The sequence below is a fragment of the Motacilla alba genome, chromosome 3, assembly GCF_015832195.1.
Source record: "Motacilla alba alba isolate MOTALB_02 chromosome 3, Motacilla_alba_V1.0_pri, whole genome shotgun sequence".
In the NCBI taxonomy this organism is placed as follows: Eukaryota; Metazoa; Chordata; class Aves; order Passeriformes; family Motacillidae; genus Motacilla; species Motacilla alba.
Window position 1 is genome coordinate 29,782,296 of NC_052018.1, and position 26,326 is coordinate 29,808,621.

General features: G+C 43.5%; 2 protein-coding genes across 3 annotated transcripts in view; one reads left to right on the top strand and one right to left on the bottom strand.

The window, feature by feature from the left end:
- SMAP1 (small ArfGAP 1) overlaps window positions 1-2,059 on the top strand; it is a 91,945-nt gene extending 89,886 nt beyond the window's left edge. For both annotated transcript variants that reach the window (XM_038130473.1, XM_038130474.1), the window contains one exon: window positions 1,078-2,059. In XM_038130473.1, coding sequence (XP_037986401.1) covers window positions 1,078-1,212 — 135 coding nt within the window. In that variant the 3' untranslated portion in view covers window positions 1,213-2,059. The remainder of the gene's footprint in view (window positions 1-1,077) is intronic.
- B3GAT2 (beta-1,3-glucuronyltransferase 2) lies at window positions 2,060-21,436 on the bottom strand. Its single transcript, XM_038130475.1, has 4 exons — window positions 20,521-21,436; window positions 9,299-9,443; window positions 2,750-2,898; window positions 2,060-2,612 (listed from the first exon to the last, which is right to left on the bottom strand). The coding sequence occupies exons 1-4, from the start codon at window positions 21,058-21,060 to the stop codon at window positions 2,526-2,528; spliced, it is 921 nt and encodes a 306-aa protein (XP_037986403.1). The 5' UTR covers window positions 21,061-21,436; the 3' UTR covers window positions 2,060-2,525.
- Window positions 21,437-26,326: the final 4,890 nt, after the last annotated feature.

The following is a 26,326-nucleotide window of genomic DNA, read 5'->3' on the forward strand; positions in this document are numbered from 1 at the left end:
GAAGAGATGAACCACTGGGTAAAGCATGTTTTTATCAGCCTTTTTTATATTTCCAGGTTCAGTGGTGGCTTGTTTTCTGCAGATACACATTTCGGTGTGAAAGCATGCAAAACTTTATTTTACCCTGAAATACTAGTTTGCAATTTACTTGAAATTTTCACCAGTGTTTCAGTTTCATTTTGCAGCATGGTATTGTTCACTCATGTTTAAATAAACTCTGACTTTACCTAGTGCTGCCTTTAGTTTGAATCAAATGTTACTTATCCAACATCTCTGTTCATTGACTCTGATTATTAATTTCTCCAAATGCTTTTTTGCTCCTATACTCATTTTGACATTGATAATTTAAAATTACAGTGACTAGTTATTTGTAAAGACTACAAAGAGTTTTGCAGCAGCTCTGAAGTGACTATGCAGAATTTTGAATTCTTTCCCACCTTTAACTAGATGTTAAATTCATGTGAATTTAATTTCATGTGGATTATTTTACTTGTTTTTAAGGAATTACAGTATCTTGAGTAGATTCTTTAGCAAGGATGGTTGGATAATACTCAAGTTTATAAATCCACCTCATTCTTTGTTGATTGTCACCTATATGGACAATTTGTGTAAAAACTGATGTAGTCAAGATTATGAAATCTCCAAAGAATCGTTTCTGGAAAAAAAATAAATCTGGAGCTGCAAGTGCAGACAAGACTATATTACTGACTTTGCTGTTTGTTTATTGCAGTTACTACAATTCTGTTCATTAGCTTTGAAATTAAGAAAGCAAACTTTTTCCAACCAGCCACACTGGCCACCTCCTTCACATGCTGTCAGTTCTCATGTGACACATACACCAAGTGCTGCAGCCCATCAACTGATGTATGTTGGTGGTTGAAGGGCTCCAGAAAAGCTGGTAGTATGAGAAAAAGCTTAAAAACTTAGATAGAGTCAATATTTTTATTTAATGAGAAATATTTTTGGGGAAATGTACTTGTAACTGGGTGGCTGGTTGGAGGCGGGACTGCTTTTGGCTAGCAGCATGCTGTGTTTCAGTGCCAGTGCTAACCAGGCTCGTGTGTGTGTGCTTTACAGATGAATCAGCAAATGGCTGGAATGAACCTCAGCAGTTCCAGCAACGTGATGGGCTTTGGCCAGCCCCCCAGCACAGCTGCAGGATGGACTGGAAGCTCCTCTGGCCAGACTCTCAGCACACAACTGTGGAAATGAAAGTTGCAATAGAAATCTTTCCCAGAACAGCCACCTAACATTCCTTGTTCAAATACATTTACTTTTGCTGTTCCTTCCATGTACATATATATTCTTTTTCTTTTTCCCCAGCTGTTCAGATTAAGAATATAACTGACTGACCGTGTTGTGGTCTATATTGATTTAAATTTGATGTAGTGAAAAGCAGATCAAATATATTTATACATCATTGGAAGCATTTTCATACAATGCATATGATTTCATAGACCATATTAAGAAGCTGCTTAACCACATACTGATTTTTTTCCCCTCAAAATTCTAGATCAAATGTTTGCATATAAGGGATGTAGCTATCATGTTAGTAATATCCAAAAATATGAACCCCAACCCCCCAAAATTACCCAGTAATCCTGTAGAAGGTACTGTATGAACAAATGTTTAATCATATATAAATAGAATGTAAATGTATCACTGAGCAATGTTTTCTAGTGTATCAAACAAATTTTGTTTCATCATACATTTCACTGTGATGTTGTTATGGTGTGCATAACAGGGAATGTGGTTATTGAAAGAAAGATAAACCTGGATGTTACTGTAGTTCTACAAATCAATAGTTTATTCTTCTAAAGATGAGCATTTGATGCATTTGAGTTTCCTGTGGTAAAGTCTCTGACCTGGCTCAGGAGACGGGCGCACAGTGTTAAAAGAGAACTGACAGCACAATATGCATTCAAGGCAACTCAGTGTGAACAGATATATTTTGTCTTGCAGAGAGATCCAGGTTTATGACAGTGATTGTGTTTACATTTTATGGTGCCTCGTAATGATAAAATGTTATTTCCCTATATTAAAAGGATAAATCCGTAAATGATTGTGGGTTTTTTATTTCGTTATTGTATGACCTCTTTGACTGCTACTTTTAATGAAGTAAAACATGTTCAGTTTGGAGGATCCATTTATACAGACATTTAGACCAACAGTTTGTGAGTTAAAATCAGTTTATAATTACACCATTAAGCTGGATAAATACAAAAAGTATATACATAAATAATGATTTTGAAAATACTCCATTTCAGCCATGTTTATCTGTGTGGAAACAGCATTAAAACAAAGGTAAGTGTCAGTTTATTAAGCTGAGAGTTCAGAAATGCATGCAGACAAGTTAGAACAAAGCACACACACTTAATTTGCTTATTAGAGTCTGTGAAAGCTTCCTTTTGTTTCCACAGATGTCTGTCGGGTCGCAGGCAGAAGCAGATGACTTTAGCTGTCTGAACCGGAACACGCGCTGGTGCGTCCATTGTCCTGCTCTTGCCGTGGGACTGTCCCCCCCGTCATACCTCAATATTGACTGTGTCCAGGTGGTACTTTGGCTCGTTAGCTAGATTCACTTTCTCTGTTCGGGTGTGCCATACAAGAACCTAGAAAATACCATGTGTGTCAGTAAAGTCATCTGCAGAGATGAAAGCTTTTCACAAAGTAGAAACTACCACGTGTGTCAGTAAAGTCATCTGCAGAGATGACACGAAAGCTTTTCACAAAGTGTGCCAATCTGTACCTTTGTGCAGTTGTTTGCTTTTGGCTCCAGTTCCTCCACTGTTGTTATCTGTTTCAGAAAATCAGATTCTTGCATTCCTGGTTGAGAACCACGACGCTTGAATACAGCTTTGGGATGCGACAGGATCACTTGAAGACTCACAGCAAATCCTTGGAGAGAGAGAAACAGGGAAAAAGGTTGAGAAAAACCTTTAAGCCGTACATTTTTATGCACTTATACTCATGCCTAGAAATCTCCCATGTTCTTTTTTAAAAATATGTAAATTTAATTATGTGGATAGACAATATTTGGTAAGTTTGTACCTCCTACATTATATTGTTTTGTTTTGGTTTGCCCTTAAGATACAATCAGATTTTTTTTAATTGCACCATATTTTCAACATGCTAAATCTTAATTTCCCATCATGTGGCTAATGTATCTTTTTTGCCTGAAAAGTCAGCCATTGCTAAAATCTTGGGTTATTCTTCCTTCCTACTTCTAATTAAGAAATAAAACTCAATTATAAGTAAAATGAAATGTATGAAATTTATACTGTACAAACCATTCTACACTTCAAAGTGAGAGTCAAGAAAAAAGGTTAAAACATGTTACAACTGTGGTATTTAGATAGCTTTAGCCTGTAGATTTTAACAGCCTTGTTGAGGAAAGACAAGTCATACTAATGCTCTGCCTTGGGAATGACTTTCAGCACCACTGGTCTGCCAGGCAGCCTCAGCTGGTCTGAGCCTGGCACAGCATGACTCAAAGCATTTATTCAGTGTACACAACTCTCTGCAATGCTTTTCTCTACTAACATGGATCAGGTTCCTTGAGTGGAGACTGCAAACTGAGAAATCACTGGTTTGAACAAACTCACCCTCTCTGAAGAAGCTACCATGAATCTCTAATTTACCATTATTTTATAGAACTCTCCCATTTTCCTTCAGCAATGCTCAGTCATATGTATGCTTCTTTAACTGTGACTCAAAAACTCAGTGATAGACTTGTGAAGAAAAATTACACTTGTAACTAACTCCTTTTGTCTGACTGCCAAGCCTACCAAAGAAATCCTTTCTTCATCAGTTCAGAGTGGTTCCAGCTGTCCCTTTATGACACAAATAGTAACAGTTTTGACATCAGTTCTGGAAAACTCCAAGAACATTTAATTCGAAAGCCACTATTAAAATTTTATCAGTTTAAATTTGAGCATAACTTTCTATAACTTAATGTAATTCTGACCCTCTTTTAGTAGAAATGTCTTGCTGCTGTATTTTCCTTGAAAGTATCTGTGACTTTTACAGGAGCCTTTTGAAGAGGAAAATGTAAGGAAGTAATTACTACATCACATCTAAAGAAAGACACACTGAAACCACTTTATCATGGTCTTGCTTGTAGGAAGCAAAGCAAGACACCAGGAAGTTTGTTTTGTTTTCAGTAAGGATTTGGACCCTGATGAAATCTATGGGTTGGATGTAAACAGGTCCCAGTTCACTGATGGACACAGAAGATATTTTCTACATTATATATTTTATGTAGCTTTATACATCCTGTCCTGCCTGAGGTAGAGAATAGGCGTCTGCAAGGACAGAGCTTACCCACACCCTGCAGTGCAGTCTTGCTTCTCACTCCTTGTAGCCTGGACATGATGGAGCACAAGGTGTGCTCTATCCCAGTGCTCTTGGTAGCCATATGTAATTTGGGAAGAGCTGAGGGTGAGAGTTTAAACTCCCTCAGCTACAGACAGTACGTACAACCAGATTGCTGCACCTTGAAAGGGGACCAGAGACTTAGTACTGATGAACAAAACAGTCTGCTTCATTTGAGTGGGTTTGGTTAGGTTTTGTTGGCCTTTTTTCCTCACATAAAACAAACTAAAAATTTTGGATGCAACTGGGCTTTAATAATTTTGGGCACAGAAAAAAAAAAGTTCTTTTACATGGGAGGGCATTTTTGGAACCCTGATCAGCTGTGTGACCTGCTCTTTCTTTTTAAATATATTTAAGATTCAAGCTGCCCATGCATAAAGAAGAAAATGAAGTAAACACCAAAATTAGTGTCCTAAATTTTAGTGCACAGAAATAATCCCATTCTAAGCAGAAGAAACATAGATTTTTCTGCTGTTTCTCTTTGCAGTGTCCATGCGGCTCCCTGGACCCATAGCCTATACTTATCCATACATTAATTTCTCATAATTTCTCTTGTTGCAAGGCTTGCTCCTCTATTGAGAAAATTGCATTGAGTTCTGAGGGTGGATTTCTCCTACACACCGATATTCAAGTGGGCCGTGGCCCCTGCACATGACACGTGCCCTTGTTACCATGCTATTGCAAATTGTCATTTCAGGGTGCTGTGAAAACTATTGGTGCCATCAAGTAAAAGTTAAATTATAAATTGAGTGTTGCAGGTGGCAAGGACGTGGGCTACTGTGCACTGTCTGGCCTGAGGTTTGTTTCTTTGGTCACGGTCCATGCAGTCTTCGTTTGTTAAAAGAATCCAATAAAGCAGCAACTTTAGAAGACAAAATAATCCAAGGCAACATCTCTTAGCTCTCTAATTCTTCTAGCTCTGCTTTATAACAGCTTTATTTTCACATGTATGACATTTTGTAAGATGGATTTGAGAGCAAACCACTGTCTAGTGACAACTTTTAAGTTGACTTTATCAGATGTATCTTTTTTGGTGTCAGAAATAGAAGAAACAGCTCAAGTTTTGACCAGACTGGCACTAATTATTTCTCTCAGTAGATAGTGATCCTGTGCTAATAGATGAAAACACACTGTTGTTTTGAATTCTATCACTAAACAGGATTTATCTGGGATTTACCGTCTCCAGTGCAGCATAACTGAACAGTGCTTACATGCATACAGTTATTTTACTTAGTCATTATTCCTACAAGGTCATACTGGGCTTAACTTCACATGACATGCCACAAGACAATTTCATAGCTGGGCTGTAAAGAGGTGTTCTGGGGGTTTTTTGGTGTTTAATGCAAGGTTATAAATTAAATCTATTTGGCTGAAGAGCCACCTAGATAGGAATTAATTTGTTGGAGGACAAGATACCTGGGAGACAGCAGATACTAAATCTGTTCTTCCTTCAATGTAAGCTGTTTCTGTTAATTCACACCTTGACTTGTGCTAGTCCAATGGCTTCTGTTAAAAGGCAGAACTATTCTTCTTCATCCAGTTACACTTGAGCCAGGGTTTAAAGATTTTGTTGCCATGGTTAATGCCATTGCTTCCAGGATGTTCTAGGTAGGATAGTAGCTGAAGGCAAGCTAGAAACTTTAGTGTTTATCATTTCTGGAGTGTATAAATGCTAATGCTCGGTGCTGATGTTGGAACAGATGTGCTGTTCCACATAGATCAAGGTCCCACCTTTGGTTTGGGCTCTGCAGCTTTCAAGTTCTGTTCTCCCTGTGGTGTACTTTTTGGCTTGCAATAAGGCAGAGATGTCTGACCAGGAGGTTTTGTAGTTAGGATCAAAGGCATCTGCTGAAATTAATTCACCATGAAAGAGGCACTTGATTATAAGCTCGATGTTTAAAACAGTGTTTATCCTTGGATGGGAAGGAAGATTGGTGTTTTGTTTTGGTTTTGGTGGGGGGTTTTGAGTGCTGTCTGCCATACCATTTTTAAAATTTTTTTGTTTGTGACTTCCAGCAGTGGCTCTTTCAGATTCAGGCAAAATATGCCATGTTTTGCAGTGCCATGAATAGACTGGCATTTTGCTCAGGGAACCCTAAGAAATATGAGACATACTGAAGATCTCATGACTATAGCAAAATTTTAAGAAAATACAATAAAGAAAGGTGGTTGCTCAGGCCCTAGCAGAGGTGCCTAGGGCGTAGTGGATGAACTCTGGACCCAAAGTCCAAAATCTGCTCGCCCAGTGATTTACAGTCACATATTAATCTCTATGACTGAAGTAGCTCCTGGAATGCTAATGCAAAGCTAGCATCTGCCTTCTTGAGCAACCTTCGCATTAGGAGAATCACAATCTAACTTTTTCTTGAATGATCCAAAATTCCGGCAGTAAGGAACAGGCGAGAATGAAAACAACATTTAATATAGAAGACTTGAATTCAGATCCATACTAAATAACACAATTTTTGCTTTCCATTTTCTCTCTCACTTTTCTTCCTCAAGAGTAAGCAAGTCTCTGTCAAACTCTAGAACCCACCTAGATTAAAAACTGAAGCAGAACTTTGGAAATACCAGAACTAATTCATATGGTGGGTTGGTTGCCAGGCAAGAAGCAACAGGAAATGACTACTTTGCTTTCTGAATCCAGTTTAGCATTGGAGAATAGCAGTATCAGCCACAAATTTCTCAAAATAAATAACCAATGTTTAATGAACTGACCTAATGTGATTGCTATGAACAAGTGTGTTTCAAACAATCTGGGGAGGTTGGCCACTCAGGGTCATTGAGCTGAGCCCAATGAAATCAGCAGGGCCTGAATGTGGCCTTGTACTTTGCTGTCTAGAATAAGAATTTTGTGTGCCTAAACTCAAGGATGTGCTTCCTCTGAACAGCCAGAAGTTAAACTGGTCGTCCCAAACCTTTTAAGCCATCACTCTGTTCATACCCAGCCTCATTATCAAATTCTTGTGAAAATCACTGTGAAAGATCATTCACTAAACCAAATGGAGCCTCCTTACCAGTGCGTTGTGACCCAAGCACAGAACATAAACTGTAGACAGCTGATACATCTCCATATCAATATTACTGTATGCACCTACCCTGGTTGCATGGCAATATTTTTAACAGAGTGCATTGATCTTCCTCATGTGCAGCATTCAGTATAACCTAAGTTCCTTGTATATAGAAAAATGGAAAAATGCCAGCAATGGACTACAGCATGGACTTAGGTTTGGTAGCAAGTCCCTGGAGGTGTGCTGGGAAGTGAGAAGGACAAGGGTAGGAAACTGCATGTGGACGTGCATCCTGTAGCCTGCACCTGCTCAGACACCTATGGAGTTCTGGATTTGCAGTCTCTTCTGTTTGTACCCTGACACTGTATTCCTTAGGGGAATGAAGATGCAAATTTCACATCATTTTTTTAGCAGTCTACACTGCATCCATTTCTCTCCTTGCTGAAATTAAAAATGAAATTCAATTTCTTCAGTATTTTTGAAGACTAATAAAAGTTCTCTTGCAAAATAGTAACTCTTTCTTTGTGGTTGTGCAATAACTTCCTGTAAGTTTTGGGGGTTTTTTTTGTCTGTATGACCTTCCCTTACATGACTTTGGTCAAAGCACAAGCAGGGAATGCTTCTAATGGACCTGCTTTTCCCTCATGCCAGTGATTTAGCCAGCATCTGGAAGGTAAACAGCTTAACAACTTTCCATGTATATCTTCATGTCTGGGTTAGAGTCCCTTAGCCAATGCTGTGTAATGGCATTCTGCCTGCTGCTGATGAATTATGGACCACGCTCTCACCTTTACAATGCCATCAGTAATCCCTTCCAGAGTCCAGTATCAATGTATCTGTAAATCCACAGGGACTGTTCAGCTGCACAGCTGCAGTCCCTGACATGCTGCATGGCTTCAGGCATTAAATACTTGCTTGCCCCTGAGGAATGCCTTTATGTGAACACCTTTATGCCAGGTCATACTACTGACTTGAAATCCCTCTACAGTGCAGAAAAATTCAGCTGATAACTTTTTTTGTCTTTGAGGTGATAACAACCATTAGTCCTCCTTTATTTACTCTTTAACCAGTTGGACTGTAAATACTGTACATATTTTTATCAATAATTTCAATTAATATAACAGTACTCTGTTAAGCTGAGAAAGAACCGTGCACTGTCCTTTTCCCTCTCTCAGAACATTGGGGTATCAGGATAAAAAGTGGCTATTTCTACCCTGTTCCTGCCCTTGTATTCCTCCTTTCTCTCCTGAGTATAGAAGATGTCTGTCATTTTCTGGGAAACCAGCTGCTACTGTATCAGAAGCTGGACCTGTGCACAGTGGTGATTCATGTGGCAGTTGTGAATGTATACAAAAGATTGTCTAAGCATGGACTGTCAGCAAGACAGAGCTGTGTGGTGTGCAAACTTCACTGCAGAAGATTGATTAGATTCATTTTGAAGCTTTTCTGCCTTCATCTACCAGGCAACAGCTGTCAGTGATTTTTCCCCTAAGCCCAGTGTTTCAAACTATATCCATCTACAGTTATCACTGTCATTCCAATGCAACAGGAATAATTTCATGATAAAGTAGCTTTTTACAACATGAGGTCTAAGAAGGTCTGCATTTATGCTGCCTGGTTTAGATTGATGACAAAGTGACAGGCAGGGACTCCTTGCAAGAATTGCTAGGATGAATTAATTTACAATTAACTTGCTTCAGACAGACAATTCTTACAACATAAAAGCCAAGTTGCCTCATAAAAATAAAAACAAATTAAAGTAAGTTCAGATACCACCAAGCAGCAAATTAATTAGACAAGATGTACAAGCTTAGGTTAGTGCCAAAGGGCTGCACACTGCCAGCACATCAGAAGTTTAAGAAGCTGCTGAAATTGAGAAAAGGAAACATTCATGTGTCATAAGTGAGCCTCACCTGCCATGTCGATAGCAAAGGGCCTGTCAGCTCTCCAGCCCGTGTACCAGCCGACGACTTTGCCGTTCTCCACGACCGGCCGCTCGTAGCGCCGGCCTCCCACCAGCCCCACGGGCCACACGGACACCTTGCGCGTCGTCCGCATCTGCAAGAGGCAGGCACAGCGTCACTGCCAGCTCCCGGCGGGCTTTCCTGTGAGTGCTGCTGCAAACCCACATCAGTTATCAAGACTAGGAATTCAAGAGCAATTCTAGCTTATGGACTGCAGCCCAAGAGCTGCATGTGCCCACTTATTTTCTGTGAAGTCTCCAGCTCTGTAGTCCATAGGCATCTCAATTCTACTTTGAATACCCTAGTCATGATATCTTTTATACCAAGAGTTATTAAAACTGTGAAAAAACAGGACATTTTGTTCTTGTTTGTTTGGGTTTTCAGAAGTGTAATATTTTATCTGCAAGACGGCAGCATTCTGGCAGTGGTCTTACGTCTACAGATAGCTGAGATACTGTAGAAACCCAGTGAGAGAAAATATAATACACACTTCACTAGGCCAAGTACAATTAGTTTGGGACTTGTTAAAAATGCATTGAGTAGAGGAAATGATGACACACAACTCTTTCCTACTGCAGCAGACCTGAAATGCAGCTTGGATCTATTAAGGATTCATGAAAAAAGATTGCTAAGGCTAAATCTTTTTAACTTCTGTATTTTCCCTTTAAAAGCTCTGCTAAATTTCTGAGAAGGACAAAAAGCAGGCCAGGCAGGCTACTTATTATCACCAGCAGCAATTTTTCCCAGTGATGTAAGTTAACTAAATGCAAAACTGGAAATGTAATCCTTAACTAGCATAGAAGAAGCCATAGGTATGAAAAAATGAACTGTCTGTGACTGGGACTCACTTCAAGAAAGACATTGAAGTGTTGGGGCATGTCCAGAGAAGGGCAGCAAAACTGGGGAAGGGTCTAGAAAGTGAGTCCTATATGGAGCAGCTGAGGGAGCTGAGGATGCTTAGCCTGGAGGAAAGCAGGCTTGGGGGGGCCTTATCATTCTACAACTGTCTGAAAGCAGGGTGGAGCCAGGTGGGGGTCAGCCTCTTCTCCCAGGTAACATTAGGAAAGATCCTCAGGCTGTGCAAGAGAAGGTTCAGGTTGGCATCAGGAAAAATTTCTTCACTGAAAGGGTTGTCAGGCATTGGAATGGGTTGCGCAGAGAAGCGATGGAGTGACCATCCCTGGAAGTGTTCAATAAACTGGACATGACACTTTAGTGCTATGGTTTAATTGATGTGGCATTCAGGCAAAGGCTGGACTCGATCTTGGAGGTCTTTTCTAACCATAAAGATTATGAGTCTGATTCAGTGACTTCAGATAACTGGTTCAATGGTCCATTTTCTCCATTAAACAGGAGATAATATGGTACAAACCTTGACACACTGCTCCCCATGGGAATATCAGACAGTCTGGCATGAGAACTTGAGTGAGCGAGTGCACCAACACAGCGACTTGCACAACTTAACCACACTGGTTCAAAAGCCACTGTTTTAACTACTGGGCTTTAAATATGGTTCTATTTAAACAAGTATTGAACTATTTCAGTGTAACGTGGGTTTAATTTGATCTATTCAAAAAACAGTCTCATCTTTTGTTGTAATTGAAACTTATTCCTTTGGGAAAGATTATCCCTTCTTCCTTCCAAGCACTCTTCTCAGCAAAAACAAACACAGTTTTACATATTTGTAACTGCTGTCCCCTATCGAGGAATGCTGAAGTAAAAGACAACCTTGGTTAAATATTAAACACCTCCCTCTGTCTCTGCCAAGGTGAAAGATTTATCATGCATATCATCAAGACTCGCAGGAGTCACACCAGAAAAAAACAAAGACATCACGTCAGCACGGTTCACATTTCTAAGCTAGAAACATTAGCAGATTCTTAGAACTTTCAGATAAAGTGTAAAATAGATATTTAAAAATCCACAAAAATGTAGGCACACACAAAAGAGAGACATGCACCTTCTCTCCCTCCAATTGTTTGTGTATCTATCTTCAAATTATTTTATCAAAAATTCCTCTCTTTCACCCTAAGAACTGTTGCAGCAAGCTAGAGCACCTCACTCAGTAGCAGCATCCTAGAGTGCATAAGAGCAGAGTATGTATTCAGCTGGCAATACAGGGAATTCTTGTGATAAGGATTCTCTCCAAGCCATTGCTTGGTTAATTGCCAGTGAGAGGCTGCCATGAATCTTTCTAAGATTATGGATAAATGTATTTACCTGCAACTGTTCTCCCTGCTTATGTTTAACTATCCAATCCCTCCCACTCCTCCCTGTAGGAAATGCAAAGTTAGCAATTAGCTATTTGGGTACGGACATCAGCCAAACCTTGTCATGAAAATCTTTTAGCTCTGGTTTTAATGACACTTCTTTTTTTTTTGCTAACAGCATGTTTATATTAACATCCAAACATACCAGACATGGACACAGGGAATTATCCTGTTGGGCTATCTACACAGCACCATCGAGCTACATTCACCCAACTGTGCTACACCAGTAAATAGCACAGGATAAGCACACATTAATACATCCTGGAGGGTGTGGATACCTGAACAAATTATTAGTGTTCAGAAGTGCAGTGCTTTGGCCGTCCTGTGCCAACTGTCTGTACCTAAACTCAAAATGCCACAAGACAGGGGCAGGCATACTCTGACTGCAAGAGAGTGGCCAGAGCACAGTGCATTATGTGCACAGTAAAAGTTTGGGCAGCTGTACTCCAAAATAAGCCAGGTTACACAGGACTTCTGAACTGGGTCAATAGTGGCCTCAGCATCTCTGCTGGCAGAACCAGATGGATTTACATTAATACTCTATGATACACAGTGTTTTGGAAAACCTTGTCAATGAAGAGTATCTCACTGACCTCATAAAACCAGCATGAAATGACCCAAGAAGTTTTAAACTAATAATCTTGTGTCAGTCTCAGTGTCCATGAGTTATGTCAGTAAAGCCACCACACATCAGATGCAAGTAACCCCTTACAGAGCTCCTACTTCTGTCCTTGGGTGACTTTATTCTTACAGGTTACATTTCTGAAGAATGAAATAAGGAGGTGTCAAGAATACAGCAATTTCTTTAAGCAAAAGCTGAAAGAGCACATCTAGACCAGTATTTATGCTAATTCCGAAATACCTCACAGCCTTGGGATATGCTAGGCAGATGAAAGTAGGAATATTTCTTTTAATCTTCTGAGAATAGCATTACTGCAGTTAACATACTGATATGTGAAGGCTGTATTTATGTATGATGGGGAAAAAGCTATTATTTGGATTAAAAGGCCAGCTTGCACCTGAAATTTTATGCTGCTAATCATCAAGACACAAAAAAGTGATTCAAAAATGTGTTAAATCTGAATAGCTTTAGTGCCGTGGGTTAAACAACTGCCAAAACTCCTAGGACTTAAGAACAGCTTCCTAAATGACTGTTCTATCTGTCATTGTAATGACAGCAGTAGCACAAGCTGTGTTAACACTCAGCATTGAAAGTCCTGGTAGCTTACACGAATGATACTCATCTTACACTTCACTCTCCGCAAGTCAAGCAGCTGCTCTGTCCTAGTTAGACTTCTGTAGTTAAGCACCAGAGATAGGAGCCCACTGGCAGGACTCATCCTGCCTGGCTTGCACAGCTCTCTTAAGGAAGAAGTGCTTTTGTCCTCTGTTTACTTTTTGAAAGGGGGTCTTGGGCATAGGAGGAGAGTGATGTACTTGGTGGGGAAGATGGTAGAGCAAACCTGAATGAAGTAGGAGCGGGAGGAGAACTGAGCAAGGATATGACAGGAGAGATGAGTAACAACTGACCGAAGAAATGCCAGTGAGGTGATGGGCATACCACAGTAAATACAGTAACAACAGAGTAATCACTGAAGAATAGCAACTGAAATGCAGGAAATGGAGCTGAGCAATAAAAGACAGTGATAAAAGCATTGCTAAATTTAGCATCTCATTAGTCAATCAAGAAAAGCTGCTTAATGGGATGCGCTGGACTGATGGATAGGGAAGATACCAAGCCAGTAACATAATATGAAAGCCCAAGGGGAATGAAGGCAAATGACAGAGAAAAGGAAACATGGCTATACTTCCTACAGTGAAAAGGCTTCCAGACTGGAACAACCATCCTGCTGTTTTTGCAGCATGATGTCAATGTGTTTCTGTTTGGGATTCAAAGCCCTCTGCAAGGGCAAACCTGCTGCCACACCTCAGAAGCTTTTTTTTCCCCTTTCATTTCAACCCCTGTGTGATTTGTGATCTGTCCTGGTCATGCTACAGGTTCACATCCACACTCACCATCCTACCCCACACCCCTGCCCATCCCAGTGATATTCCAGCAGATTTCTTTGCAAAGTTCCAATTTATTACAACCAAAGACAGGATCTAGAGCTCCTTCACTACAACAATTCCTCAGGACAAAATTTTATGGGTTAAAGCATAAGCACAGCCAGGTTCCCTGTCAGTTCTCACACAGTTCTCTGCATCACTCATAGGCCATTTAAAGACAAATTCTGCTTCAACGAAACTTATGTGAGAGCACAATGGCTCAGCCAGACAGCTCAGCCTGATGCTGTGCCTGTTTACTGAGGCTCTGGACAGAGCTCCTGCCCCCACTAACCATCATTTCAAAGGAGGTACCGAGGCATAGAAAACCTGTGCCAGTGGCTTTTGTGGTTCAGGGACTGGGATACTTAGGGGTTAGGAACTTCAAAAGGCAATTTTTTTGCTGGCAAATTTGACTGTGAAGGGTATTCTCCATGGGAACACTTGTAGAAGGGATCTACAAATCAAAAAATTGTCATTCCTTGATGTAGCCCCCTCTGCAGCTCTCACAGGTGATCTGCTTCACCATCATCCCTGCTAGAAAGCTTTCTTTCCAAGCATCTGCTTTAAACCTCCTCTGCTGATTCGTACACAATCTACATTGCAGAGGAAGGATAGCTTAATTCACTCTTTTCTCCAGCAACATTTTATATATAAGGTACATGACAAATGTTTCTAAATTATACCAGCATCCTGGGGCACAAATGTCAATATTGCTTCTCTGCAGAAGAAAACTGTACCAAATTTAACTAAAGCAGTTTGCAGCCAATTTCTGTGGACTGGGACAACTTCCAAAACATTTGCTACTCATTTTACTTCTGGGCTCTTCTATTTACTGGTTGCCTCATTCTACTCCCTATCATTCTACTGGGTTGTGTTCACTGTACCTCTGAAGAGCTGCTGACCCCGTGTAATTAATTTCACAGCAACAGTATCAGTTTCACAGGTAAAACTGCTGCTGCCAGTGCAGAAACAGAGAGTACTTGGTACTTTGTAACCACGCAAAAAGCTGTACCAAATAGCCTTTTGTTTTGTTTTGTTTTTGTCACTGTTTCCTCTCATTTTTAAGCTGTTTCATTCTCTGCTAGTCTTTTCTAATCCAGCCTCTTTAGCATAGGTATTACATGTCTATGTGGAAGAAAAATGTCAGTGTGCATTTAGAATCTGTCATGTACTCCTAAATCATTTATATACTAGAAAGGTATTTAATGCACTGCTAACTCATATTTGGATCACTTTTTATACTGAAGAAAATAGCTAATGACTGCCAGCTAATATTTAATTCTGTCTAGACTACTGAATGTTATTTTTAAGACTATTATAAAAATCTGATTTTTCCAATCAGCTCCAAGAGATACAACAAAAGATTTTCATGTTTTCAAAGGTAAAGAGATTCACTTACACCACTTTTAAATCTTTTGCACAAATATATCCATTAAAAAATACACAGAAGTTAGCTTAATACAGTGTATAAAAATTAGGACAGTTATGTAAGTGTTGTTGAAGGAACACTAACTCTTCCCTAGTCAAAGCTGGAATAAATAGTAAAATTATTTTTAAATTTAAATTTACCTCTTCTATAATGCATTTTTTGAGTTACCCTCAAAATATTTTATAAAGATGATCACAGGAAAACTGAAGCCTGTGTGACACGCAATGCCTGGAAGTATTTCTGTTCTATTTTTAATAACAAGGAATCCTTTTTTTAGGCTACTGAAATGGCTGTTAAGAGCCATTAGACTCTGCCACCTTCAAACATACCTTTTGAGAGGGAAGTACAGGGACACAAGAAGATTCTTTCAGTCCAAATCTGTGGCTCTTTGAATCCTGAGCTACCTGTAAAGACTACCTCAACTTGGGGAGAGCAGGATGAGCTCTGCCCTCTCACACCTCCTTTCCAGCTTCAACTCTACCATCATATTCAGGGCACTCTTGTGCAGGCAACAGCTACAGCAAATTGAATTCTGGTCCACAACTCAGTGGGCAACAGGACTAACTGCTAAGCTGCTCAAGTTTGGGTTGGGTTTCTTTACCCCTTAGAAATAACAATTAGGACTGTGATCTGCTCTGAATTCCAAGCTGCAAGGCTGTTTCCACATCACACCTCAGAGTGTGGATTTCTCTAAGGAGACCCAGTCTGCAAATCATCTCCTTGCATTTAGACAAGAGAGTGGAATGTGCCACACTGGTGTGCTCTAGGCACCCTGCCAACATCGCCAAGAAACTGTGGACATTGAGGACCAGAAGCCTGGGGGTGGCAGGGAGGGGGAACATGGTTTTAGATATGAGCATTTTAATTTCAAATATATCTCACTTTAGGTGTCTGAACAAAACACAAGCAAAAGTCAAAAATAACCTAGACAGGAAACTCTAAAACTTGGTGTGTGTTGGAACGCATCAAGCTCACTTTCAGACAGATACTGAAGATCTTTACTCCTCTTCTTGCACTCCTCATGCTGCTCAGCCTCCACCTTCAAAGGATTCAGGGCAGTCTGCACAATCAACAGCAGAGTGGATCTCCAACAATAATTCCTCCAATTTGCACACATGGACCATGGAAGTGATGGCCTTTGGCCAGCTACTCAACATATGGAAAGAGCAGAGAAAATGCCTGGGAGACAGAAACACAGGACTTCTGTGAAGAGTTAAGGGAAGTGGAACTTGGCTGTCTACCTTCAGTCTCCAGTGCTTAGGTTAATCCTGTTTTTAAAATCTCTCTGTGAAAAATGCAATGCCAGTTTATCTAAGGTTTTTTCCCTCTGGAAGTTTAAAATGTGAAATCAGCAGTTGCTAGGCATCAGTCACAATATTACAATAACTTGCATTCAGGAATAAGATGAAGCACAAATGCACCAGAAACTATAAGAATCACTCCAAAATGAACAGCGTGTGGTAAAAAATAGAAGCTATGGTGAGTCATGTAGAAACATTTGTAAAACATCTTAAACATAACAGTTGGAATTTCAGGCTTCTCAGCGGCTTTTTTATGAATGCAGGCTGACTTATAACAGGTATTTTCAGAAAGCAGACTTGCTTTTGATGGAGAGTTGAACAAGGACACCTCCAAATAAACAGATCATACCTGAACAGAAAACAAATAAATTATTTCTGAGGTTTTGATCCCAAAATAATAAATTACAAAATACAATATGCCAGAACCACAGGCATTAAAGTAAAAGCATGATTTTTCACCTGACCACCACTACACTCTCAAGCAGAAAGAGTTGAGAATAACTTTAAAGCCACACCTCTACTCCTGGAAATATTTCTTCATCATTGCTGCATCCCTTTTAGTACTCTAAAGAATTTTACAATCATTGAACAGGCTGGTTCCTTCTCTGCAGCCTTTCCATGGAAGTGAACCTTTCCTAACAAAATGCGAAACTGAGCCAATGCTGTAGCAGCAGAAGGACAAACCAGGCTATCCACCTTATTCTAGAAAGGACAACTCAAACTGTTTAGACCCTGCCCAGTTTGACTTCGAGGACATAGTTTCACCAGTCAAAAACTGACCTGTCCACCCACATGCCATCCTAGCTCTTAGGAAAAAAGATGATTACAAACAGCAGCCAAGGGTTCCAGATATACTACAGAGGGTGACATTTTCCAGACCACTGTAAGCTGGGTTTTTTCCCTGATTTCCATGAAACACACTTAGCCTAGGTCTACTGGGCCCAGTTCACTCCACATCAAATACAAAGTATTCATTCCTATAAGCACCAGGCAGAAGTACTTTGGGCACAGATTAGAATTTCTTCATCAAAAGCTCTCAGCAGTATCCCATGGCATTCCATGTCAAAGCATGCTCCTTTTTGATCATGGCCTCATGGTTTATACACTACAGCTCACAGGAAAGCCTTTGCTGATCTTGCTTTGTCAAAAGGCTCCATCTCCTGTAAGGACACCAGGGAAACCCACAGCAAAAGAGCTTTCTTAAACCCAATCCTTGACGACGTGCAGTTCCCTTGTTCGCCTTCCGCTCCGCAGTCCTGCTTGTTTGACCTCTGAGCAAAACACTTCCCTAACACAAACGTTCCTCCCGTGCTGGCTTTACAGTCCCAACCAGCCTTGCTTCCCATCTCCCCCAGGCCCCACTGCTGCCCCTGGAACCAGCAGCAAGCCATCACAAAGAGGACAGAGCTGCTGTCCCATAAAGCGGCAGATGTACAGTGTACACACCAGCCTGCCCGCAGTGCTGCTGGCACTGTGGGGCCTGCACACCCCTGTGCCCGTGCCAGTGACATGCTGAAAGTCACAGCCAGCACAGGATGCTGCTTGGATCAGAGTCCAGAGCTCCTGTCTCATCCTACATTTAAACTATTCCCCTTAGTGAGCAGACTACAGTTTATCAGACCTCCTTAGGGAAAGGCAACTGCTGGTCTGGAGAATTGTTCCTGGCAGAGCAACAAACTGAAAAAACTCCCTCTCAGGTATAGTTACCACCATTTTCATAACAGGAATTACTACCAGATTTCATCTGCAAACAATGCATTCTGAAGCTGTTCTCTTCATGCTTGGAGAAGACAAGTATAATTTGCGTTCATAAATCAATCAATTCCTGAAGGGGAGATCAGGATTTACCACAGAGCTGTCAAGCCAGAATCCATGAATACATAGATTTTCTTTTATCGAGTCAAGAAGCAACCAGCCCTCTAGCAGTGCCTCGACTGCAAAATCAGGCTCCTGGCTCACTCTAAATGTAACCTCCCACACGTAAATGTGCATCCTGTTGGCAAAGCCTGTCAATGGACTTCTGTCAACTTTGCCAGGTCTGCAAGGCATTCCCCGTGTCAGTAGCAGTGCCTTCCAGAAACGCTGCCAACAGCTCCTCAGTGACCCCAAAAACAGCCACAGGAACTTGCAGCGGCAACTGAAGCAAAAGCTCCTTCTCTGCTCCTGTAACTGAGCGTTCCCGGCTCCCCATTTCTCAGGGAAAACTCATTCCTGCACGTGTGTCTGCCTGTGAACACAAGGCTCAGAACAAACAGCTCTTTCCCAGCAGCTCAAGGCAGGGGAAAGGGAAACTTTAGGGTTCCAGAGGTTCATGCTGGAGGTTACAATCCTTGTTAGCAAGAGGAAACACAGGTTGCCTGTTGTGCTTGCAGTTCTCAAGGTTAACCCTACAGACAGCTTTACCCCTTCATTTTCCTGCATTTCCTAGCTAATTAGAGAGGTAATTTGTACCTTTCTGTTTCATAATTCACAGCAATTAGTAGAATAACGATAGAAATTTTAAAAGAATAAATGTGAGCAGACTCCTTTTCAACAGCTGTGGAGCACTCAAGAGAAACGCCAGCTAATACTGTTCCTTCAGTACTGTTCCTTGTCCCTAACCTTGGTACTCAACAACAACAAAAAAAACCCAACCAAACAAAAACCCCAAACAAACAAACAGTAGATATTTGCCAAATATCTTTTGTCCCACATTTTTCATTGTGCCAAAGTGTATTTTCTGTTTCTATTAACAGACTCCCTAAGATTCAGTTAAATTAACCTTATTTCTACAAATACACGTGAGCACTCCCATAACATCAAAGACGGGTATGTGAAATTACTCTGCATTATAATGCACTGAGCACAGCTATGAGAATTTTTAAAAAATCAATTGCAACAAAGGTTTAGCCTCGAGGCAAAGGTCCTTAAATTAGCAGCTTCAATGCTGAATGCCAAGAGGGCAAAAGAAGTAGGGCATCCCTGCTGAATGGGGAGCCTGCACCTGCCCACACACTGGAAATGGAAAGGGACGCATTATGAACCTAAACACAAACGAACCTAAGCATTTCCAAACCAGCTTTCCCTAAGGAGCTGCGTGTGCTTCCCATTTCAGCGCATCGCGTTCCCTTTAACTCGCTGAGTGCGAAGCACGCGAGAAGGGCACAGCGGGGCCGGCAGCGGCAGGGGAAGGGAGGGCTGCTCACCCCGAGCTCCAGCTCTGCCCGCCGGCACAACGCACAGACCGCAGCACGCCCGAAGCCCTCGGCTGCCAACTTACTTTCCTGCTTCCCTCCCTCATTTCCCTGCCAAGGTTACTCTCCTAGCTGTCACAGAAGATGTACACGATCTTTCTTCTACTGTTTTATGTCCACTTCTTAAACACCCTCCTTCCTGCCAGGGGGAGCCCAGAAAGAAAGCTGGATATCCTCTGCCCCGAGCGCTTGCCAGTTCCCACCAAAATGAAACAAAGCCCTTCACCGAGAGGAGGCAATGAAGACAAAAACAGGTCCCTTCACAAAAGAGACTCCTGAAAGGGCGTTCAGTCGTTACACAAGCGATTTGCTGCTTTTAAGAGCGAAAGGCTTCAGAAAGGCAACTCCACGTGAAGAAGCCGGCTCCGGCTTCATTCATTAGCGCCAAGGAAAAAACTGTGAAGGATGGCGACTCCTGATGCGTGCTTGCCCTACAGGGAGAGGGATGCCGCCTGAAAATAACAAACCAAGGAGCACTTTTCAACCCAGTTTTGACAAAAAACGCAGAATCCCTTATATAAACCTTAAACTTGCCCCGCTCGGCAGCAAAGTGAGAAAACAGCAGTAAAAAGTTGGGGGAGGAGGGACAAGAAACTTAAAATCAAGAGAGCGGTGGTCACACAGAGGCAGCCCCGGTGTGCCCGGGTGAGGGGCGGGCACTGCAAGGCCTCCGGGCGGGAGCGGGCTCGACTCCCCCGTGCCCGGAGTTTTTGGATGAGGGACACCGAGTTCGCCGCAAAGCGGGGATGGGGAGCAGCCCGGCGCGGGAGCCTGAGGAGGGGGAACGGCAGGAGCCGGAGGGGAGGCGGGGAGCGGGGATGGGGACGCGGCGGGCGGCTGCGGGGAGCGGTGGAGCGCGGCGGCCGAGCGCGCCCCCCTGTCCCGCACGCACCTCCTGGAACAGCTCCAGGCTGTAGGTGTTGTCGTCGTCGGCGAAGAAGAGCACCCCGGGCTGCGGGGGCGGCAGGTGCTGGTGCCGCTGCCGCAGCCAGGCCAGGCCGGCGTTGCGCTGCTCGGTGGCGCGGGGCAGCCCCGGGCGCTTGTAGCGGCGCGGCGTGGGGACGTGCAGGTGCGTGCAGGGCAGCCCGGCGCCCGCCACGAAGCGGGTCACCAGCTCGCTGCGCGCCGCCGCGTCCTCCACCAGGATCCAGTGGAGCCGCGACACCTGCCGGAAGGTGTTGGCCAGGCGGGTGAGCTCGGCCTTCTGCACCGGGCGGCTGTAGGTGGGCGTGATGGCATAGATGGTGGGCAGCGCGGCCTCGGGCCGCCGCCGTGGGGCGGGCGGCCGCGCCCCGCCGCTACCGCCCTCGGCCCCGCCGCGGGGGGACAGCGCGGGCAGCGGCGCCCGGCTGCTGTCGATGTCCAGCACGATGATGACGATGAGCACCCAGGGCAGCAGCAGGAGGAAGCGGCTGAAGAGCAGGGACTTCATGCTGCCCCCGGCGCCCTCCCGCCGCGCCGCCGCTCAGCGCCGCCCCATAGACGGGCGCGGCGGGGCTGCCCCACCGCGCTGCTCCGCGGGGCGCCCGGGCAGCGGCGGCGGCGGCGGCCGGGGCGGGTCGGGGCACCCCCTCCCGCGGGCGCCCTCGGCGGGGCGGGTCGAGGAGCCCCGCGGTGCCTGCGGCAGCCCCGAGGGGCAGCTGCCGGCCCCGCTCCCGCCGCTGCTCTATTCTGCGAGCGGCCGCCCTTCCTCCTCCTCCTCTTCCTCCTCCCGCTTCACCCACAGCATCGCCGGACGGGGGCTCGGCGGGGGGCTCGGGGGAGACGCTCCTTCTCCTCCGCTTCCCCGGGCGGCTCTGGCGGTGCGCGGGGGCGTGGAGGGGAGGGAGGGCGGGCGGGGAGGCGGGAGGGAGGGTCCCTGCGGGCGGGGGCTCCCGCCCCGCCCCGCTCCGGCCGCGGGGAGGGAGCGGCGGCCCGGGGATCTCGGCGGCCTCGGGGGCGGCGACGGGCTCCGGCCGGCGGGGATGGGACTCTGGTGGCCACGGGGTGCTGCTTCTCTCCGCGGTAGGCGACAACTTCGGCCGGTGGCCGGGACGCCTTCCCCGGGACAGCGCCGGCCGGCCGACGGCCGAAGGGCAGGGAAGGCGGACGGGTCCGTGCCCGAGTACTTACCCCTCGGAGCGGCGGAGAGCCGCTCGCTTCATTTCTGCTTCGGTTTGGTTTTGGGTTTTTTTTCCTACCTCGGCCAAGTAAGAAGTTGTAAATAAGGCGGCGGTTTGCCGCAGCTCTCCTCGGTGCCCGTCTGTCGGTGCCGCCTCCCGCCCCGCACCACCCGCGCTCCCTGGAGCGCATCTCCCCGTTGCTCGGGCGTGCAGCTTCCCGGGAGACCGCATGGAATTGAGAGCTCCTTCTTAAAAAGCATACATATATCAGAATTTCGTAATAATCTGCCTGTCTTTATTTTGAGGAAAAGGCATTCATCAGGTGCTGCAACACGCATGAAATGCACAATCTAAAGCCTCTTACAAATCCTTTCCTCACAGGGAAGTTTCCACTGCATTTTTCATCACTCCCTGCTGTCATAACTAAACACTTCCTTACGGCTTGAATTATGCTTTTAAAACTTCATGCTGCATAAGAACACAGAAGCACAGCAGTAGAGTTTGCAAATCACTGAGTTCTCCACGATTCTCTGATTAGAACGTAGAGATCGATTGGTGTTCTCACTGGCTTCTGAGCTATTTGAGACAAGAAATAGAATGATTCGTCACTGATACTTTGATTTTTGGTAGGAATAGCATGGCTTACAGAAATGGTGGATGCCTACACGCCAGCCTCCTGGGCTTACACCACTGCTTTCTTTCCTGTTTTGTATTCAGCCTTCACATTTGCATGTGTATAACAAATGTAGATAACGTGGTCACTCTGTCTGTCTGTCATTCATATCTATCCCAAATCGATTTGTTATTCAAAAGGACACACACACACAGAGGACATCGGTCTGATGTAATGTAAGCTGAAATTCATGAGAAAGCGAGGGCGACACCTGGCCTGGCACTGAACATCTGAACGAAGAAACATCTGTGTAGCAAAGAGATAATTAGAGTTAGCATGTTTAGTGGAGGAGTGGAAGGGTTATTATGTGATTAATGAAATAATATGGAGGAATGAAGCAAGCATAAATAGTTCAATATATTCAAATCAAGAACATCTCAGACACAAAATTGCAGTTGCCTGTTTTATGCTGGTGCTGTTTATCTAGAGGACAATCACCTAAACTCTGTCTTTCCAGGGACTGAGCACACCATTGTTTTCTTATTTCCAGAATAAATTCTATTTACAGAGATAATTTCTTCAAATAATGCAAACATGTGTATCAAAGCCACATACCAAGAAGATATTGCTTGGTATCACTTGCAAGTCAGCAGTCATTTGGAGAAGCTAATTCTAAGCTTACTACTTCTAGATACTCTACGATACCACATCAGGATTCTTAAAAACTTATTGGGACAGAACGTAGAAACTATGGATTACAAATGAATGTGTGTAACTGGCATTCTTTATAGACCAAACATATTAAAATATTTTTAAATATTGTTTTTCCCTTTATATTACCTTTCCTCCAAAAATATAATCTTTGGTTAACTTGTGTGTTGTATTCAGAGCCTACAGAGGATACTTGATAGTTTATGGCTGTAAGACCTTAGTAAAAGCAGCAATAAGAATAGCTGAACGTAATTGCAGCAGTTTAGGAAGGAGCACAAACAGTAAGCACCAGGGAGGTATCCGGATGAACAGTGATCTTCCATCTCTTTAATTGTATTCCTGAAAGCTGGCAGCTCCGTTTCTCTGTTGTTTCTCTGCTTGCTAACAAATGCTGCCTTTACTCCTATCACGGCTGCTGTAACAGCAATGTGAGACACGTGGTTATTTGATAACATTTTCCCCTCAGAACCATTGTAACACTTTCAGGTGCCACAGAACAGGCTCGGAGGTGGTGAGCCAGGTGCATCAGGTGTGATATCAAATAATGCAGCAGCCTTTTCCCGTTAGCTTCACGTGCAGATTATTTCAGATGGAATGGTAAAAGATAATGAAGGCACTACATACAAGCCAACTGCTATTTATTAAATTGTTGTTTCTTGATAAGCAAGGCAGAATGTTCTTCCTCTGGAAACTGGAAGAACCCAGTCAAATTACCACTCCATTTGTGGGGGCAAACTGTCTACAGAGATACTTTTTTCAGCTGAACACCTTAGCGCTGGTTATTATAAAAATTGTCACATTTGATTTGAGGCCTCAGGTGCAACTCTGAAACAAAGGACGAGTTTCTAGAGTTTCTAACTTGTGATGGATGGTACCAATCACTGTGTGACTCAGGCTGCTCTGATGGTTTCACACATAGTATGCAGCACAGTGCATATTCTGGGTAGTATCAGAGTGTGTGGGCAGGCATTTTTCTTTAGGATCTGGTCCAGAATTGTTTGTTTGCAGTACTTTATGGTTTGGGTCATCTATTATGGTGTTGTGATTGCTGCCTCCATTCTCCAAAGATTTTTTTCAGAGATGTGTCAGGACTTGGCATCCCATTTTTCATTTGTTTTCAAAAAAAGCTACCTCTACTTCAGTTTCTTATGCTTCTTACCAGCAGAGGATGCATGACTCTGGCAGGAGAATGCTTAACACAGTCTTAGAGAGTAGCCCATGTGTGCAAGTGTGCATATGCACACCCATCCTAAAGAAATCCCATCCCTAGGAACGCTCTCCACAGGCCCATGGAGGCTTCCTGCTTCAAACAGGAGCACACAGCAGTTGCTGGCTGGATGCAGTCACAGGGGGTTGTGTAATGCTAGCCAGCAATGTTGTGCTCTGGCTCCTTTCTTCTTCATTGCTTTCAGTCTTTCCAATGTCTGTAGAAAAGGATAGGTGTGGCAGGAGAGTTGCCTTAGCTGTGCAATAGATGTACTGCTCCATCATTCTTAAAACAATTCAGCTCTTTTTTGCCTTTCTCCCCCTCCTGAGTCAGGGTCACCCACGCATCAGGCAGCTCTGTGCAGGGACTTCTGCTGCACTCCCATCCAGCCTCTCAGCTGGGCATGCCTGTCAAGGGACAAGCTGGCCAAGCCTTTTGCTTGCTCCATTTGAATTTCCCCAGTTTCTGAACATCAGGATTTGCTAAAGCTAGGTACATTAAAAACTGTGTTGTTTGGGATTTTTTCCCCTAGTTATTGGAAAGTTGGTCTGAGTTATACGACAGCATTTGAAATAAAGCTATTAAAATTTATTGTTTCATATGTTCTGCAGCTGATAGAACTATTACAGTCCCGTGGGAAGCAGAAGCAAAATCAGTTGGATAAACATATAAAAATGTGCAATTATTTTTAACTAGTGGATGAAACACTGGAGAGAAATAGTTTCTATTTCACATGGCTGTAATTGAATAGATCAAACCCAAGGATGGTTCATTTCTTTGGCCTGTTTTGTATTTTTCTTTGAAAAGCAGTGACTGGTGGTGACTGGAGGTGGGTAATTAGCTCTGGCATGCAAAGGGGGCTCATCGACCTGGTTTCTGTGATGGGTAAATCCAGATGCCTGGTGACTCAAATCACAACAGGCAAAAGAGTAACCTGCCTGTCTGAATGAAATATAGGCAGTGTACTTTCTAGTGTTTGCAGTTACACCTTTTGGCATTGCTCAGTCAATCAAAATGTGTAATTAGCCAAAAAAAGGGCATTGAGGCTGCATCTCACAGGAGTGTCAGAGAACATCCGCCGTGTACTACACACTGAAGTGCACGAGCCTGATCTCAGTGGAGTGGCAGTGTATCCAGGGATTCAAATGAGGACAGATTTATTACACTTAGTGAAGGCCCAAAAGACCAATGTGTGAGCCAGGCATCCTACTGAGAGGTGATGTTCTGCCGTCTGACAGGCACAGATCACCACTCCAAGTGTCTGCACAGAGGTACCTTGGCATCAGCAAGGGGCAAAAAATGTACAAAAAAATGAAGCTGTAGCACAGAATACAGAAAAAGCATATTTTCTTCTATCCTCTTCCGCTCCTTTACACTTATTTCAGCCTCATTAGACCACCTAACAGTTTTTCTAAGAAAGCATATTTTCCTATACTGTCCAGTTATTGGAGCCCCTGAGAAGTTTAATCATCCAGCTCAGAAGAGAAAGCCCCACACCCTCACACAGGACACTGTGTGTCAGAAAACACAGGCTGTGGAGACTGGGCTGGACTGGCTAAAATTTTAACGTATGAGGGGTCTGTGCTGCTCCAGAAACAGGACACCAGCTGCCCAAGCTGACAGTGAGAAGTGAGATTGCATGTTTATCTGTGCATGTAGGCCATTTTGAAATAATTTTCTCTAGTTCTTTGTTCCTTTTCCTAATAAGCCAACTTGTTTATCACTATAGCAACCAGTGACAGATTCCTGGAAAGAAGAGCTGCAAATGCCCATTTGGACTTCTGTGGTTATGGGTGGTTGGTACGAGCAAGGTGTCACACCTGCCCCCCAGAGCTCTGAAATGCCATGCAGGGGAAGAACAGGGTGAGGCAGGCACGACAGGGTGTGACACGGTGTGAGGGGGATGTGCAGAGTGAACAGGGCTAAGCACAACTTAATGGAAGCCATCACAAACCTAAAGATTTTTGTTTTAAATGAAAATAAACCTGTTATACACAAGGCAAAGCAAGTTTGAAGTGCAGAACTGAATCCTGAAGTGGAAAGATTCAATTCTCATTCTATGACA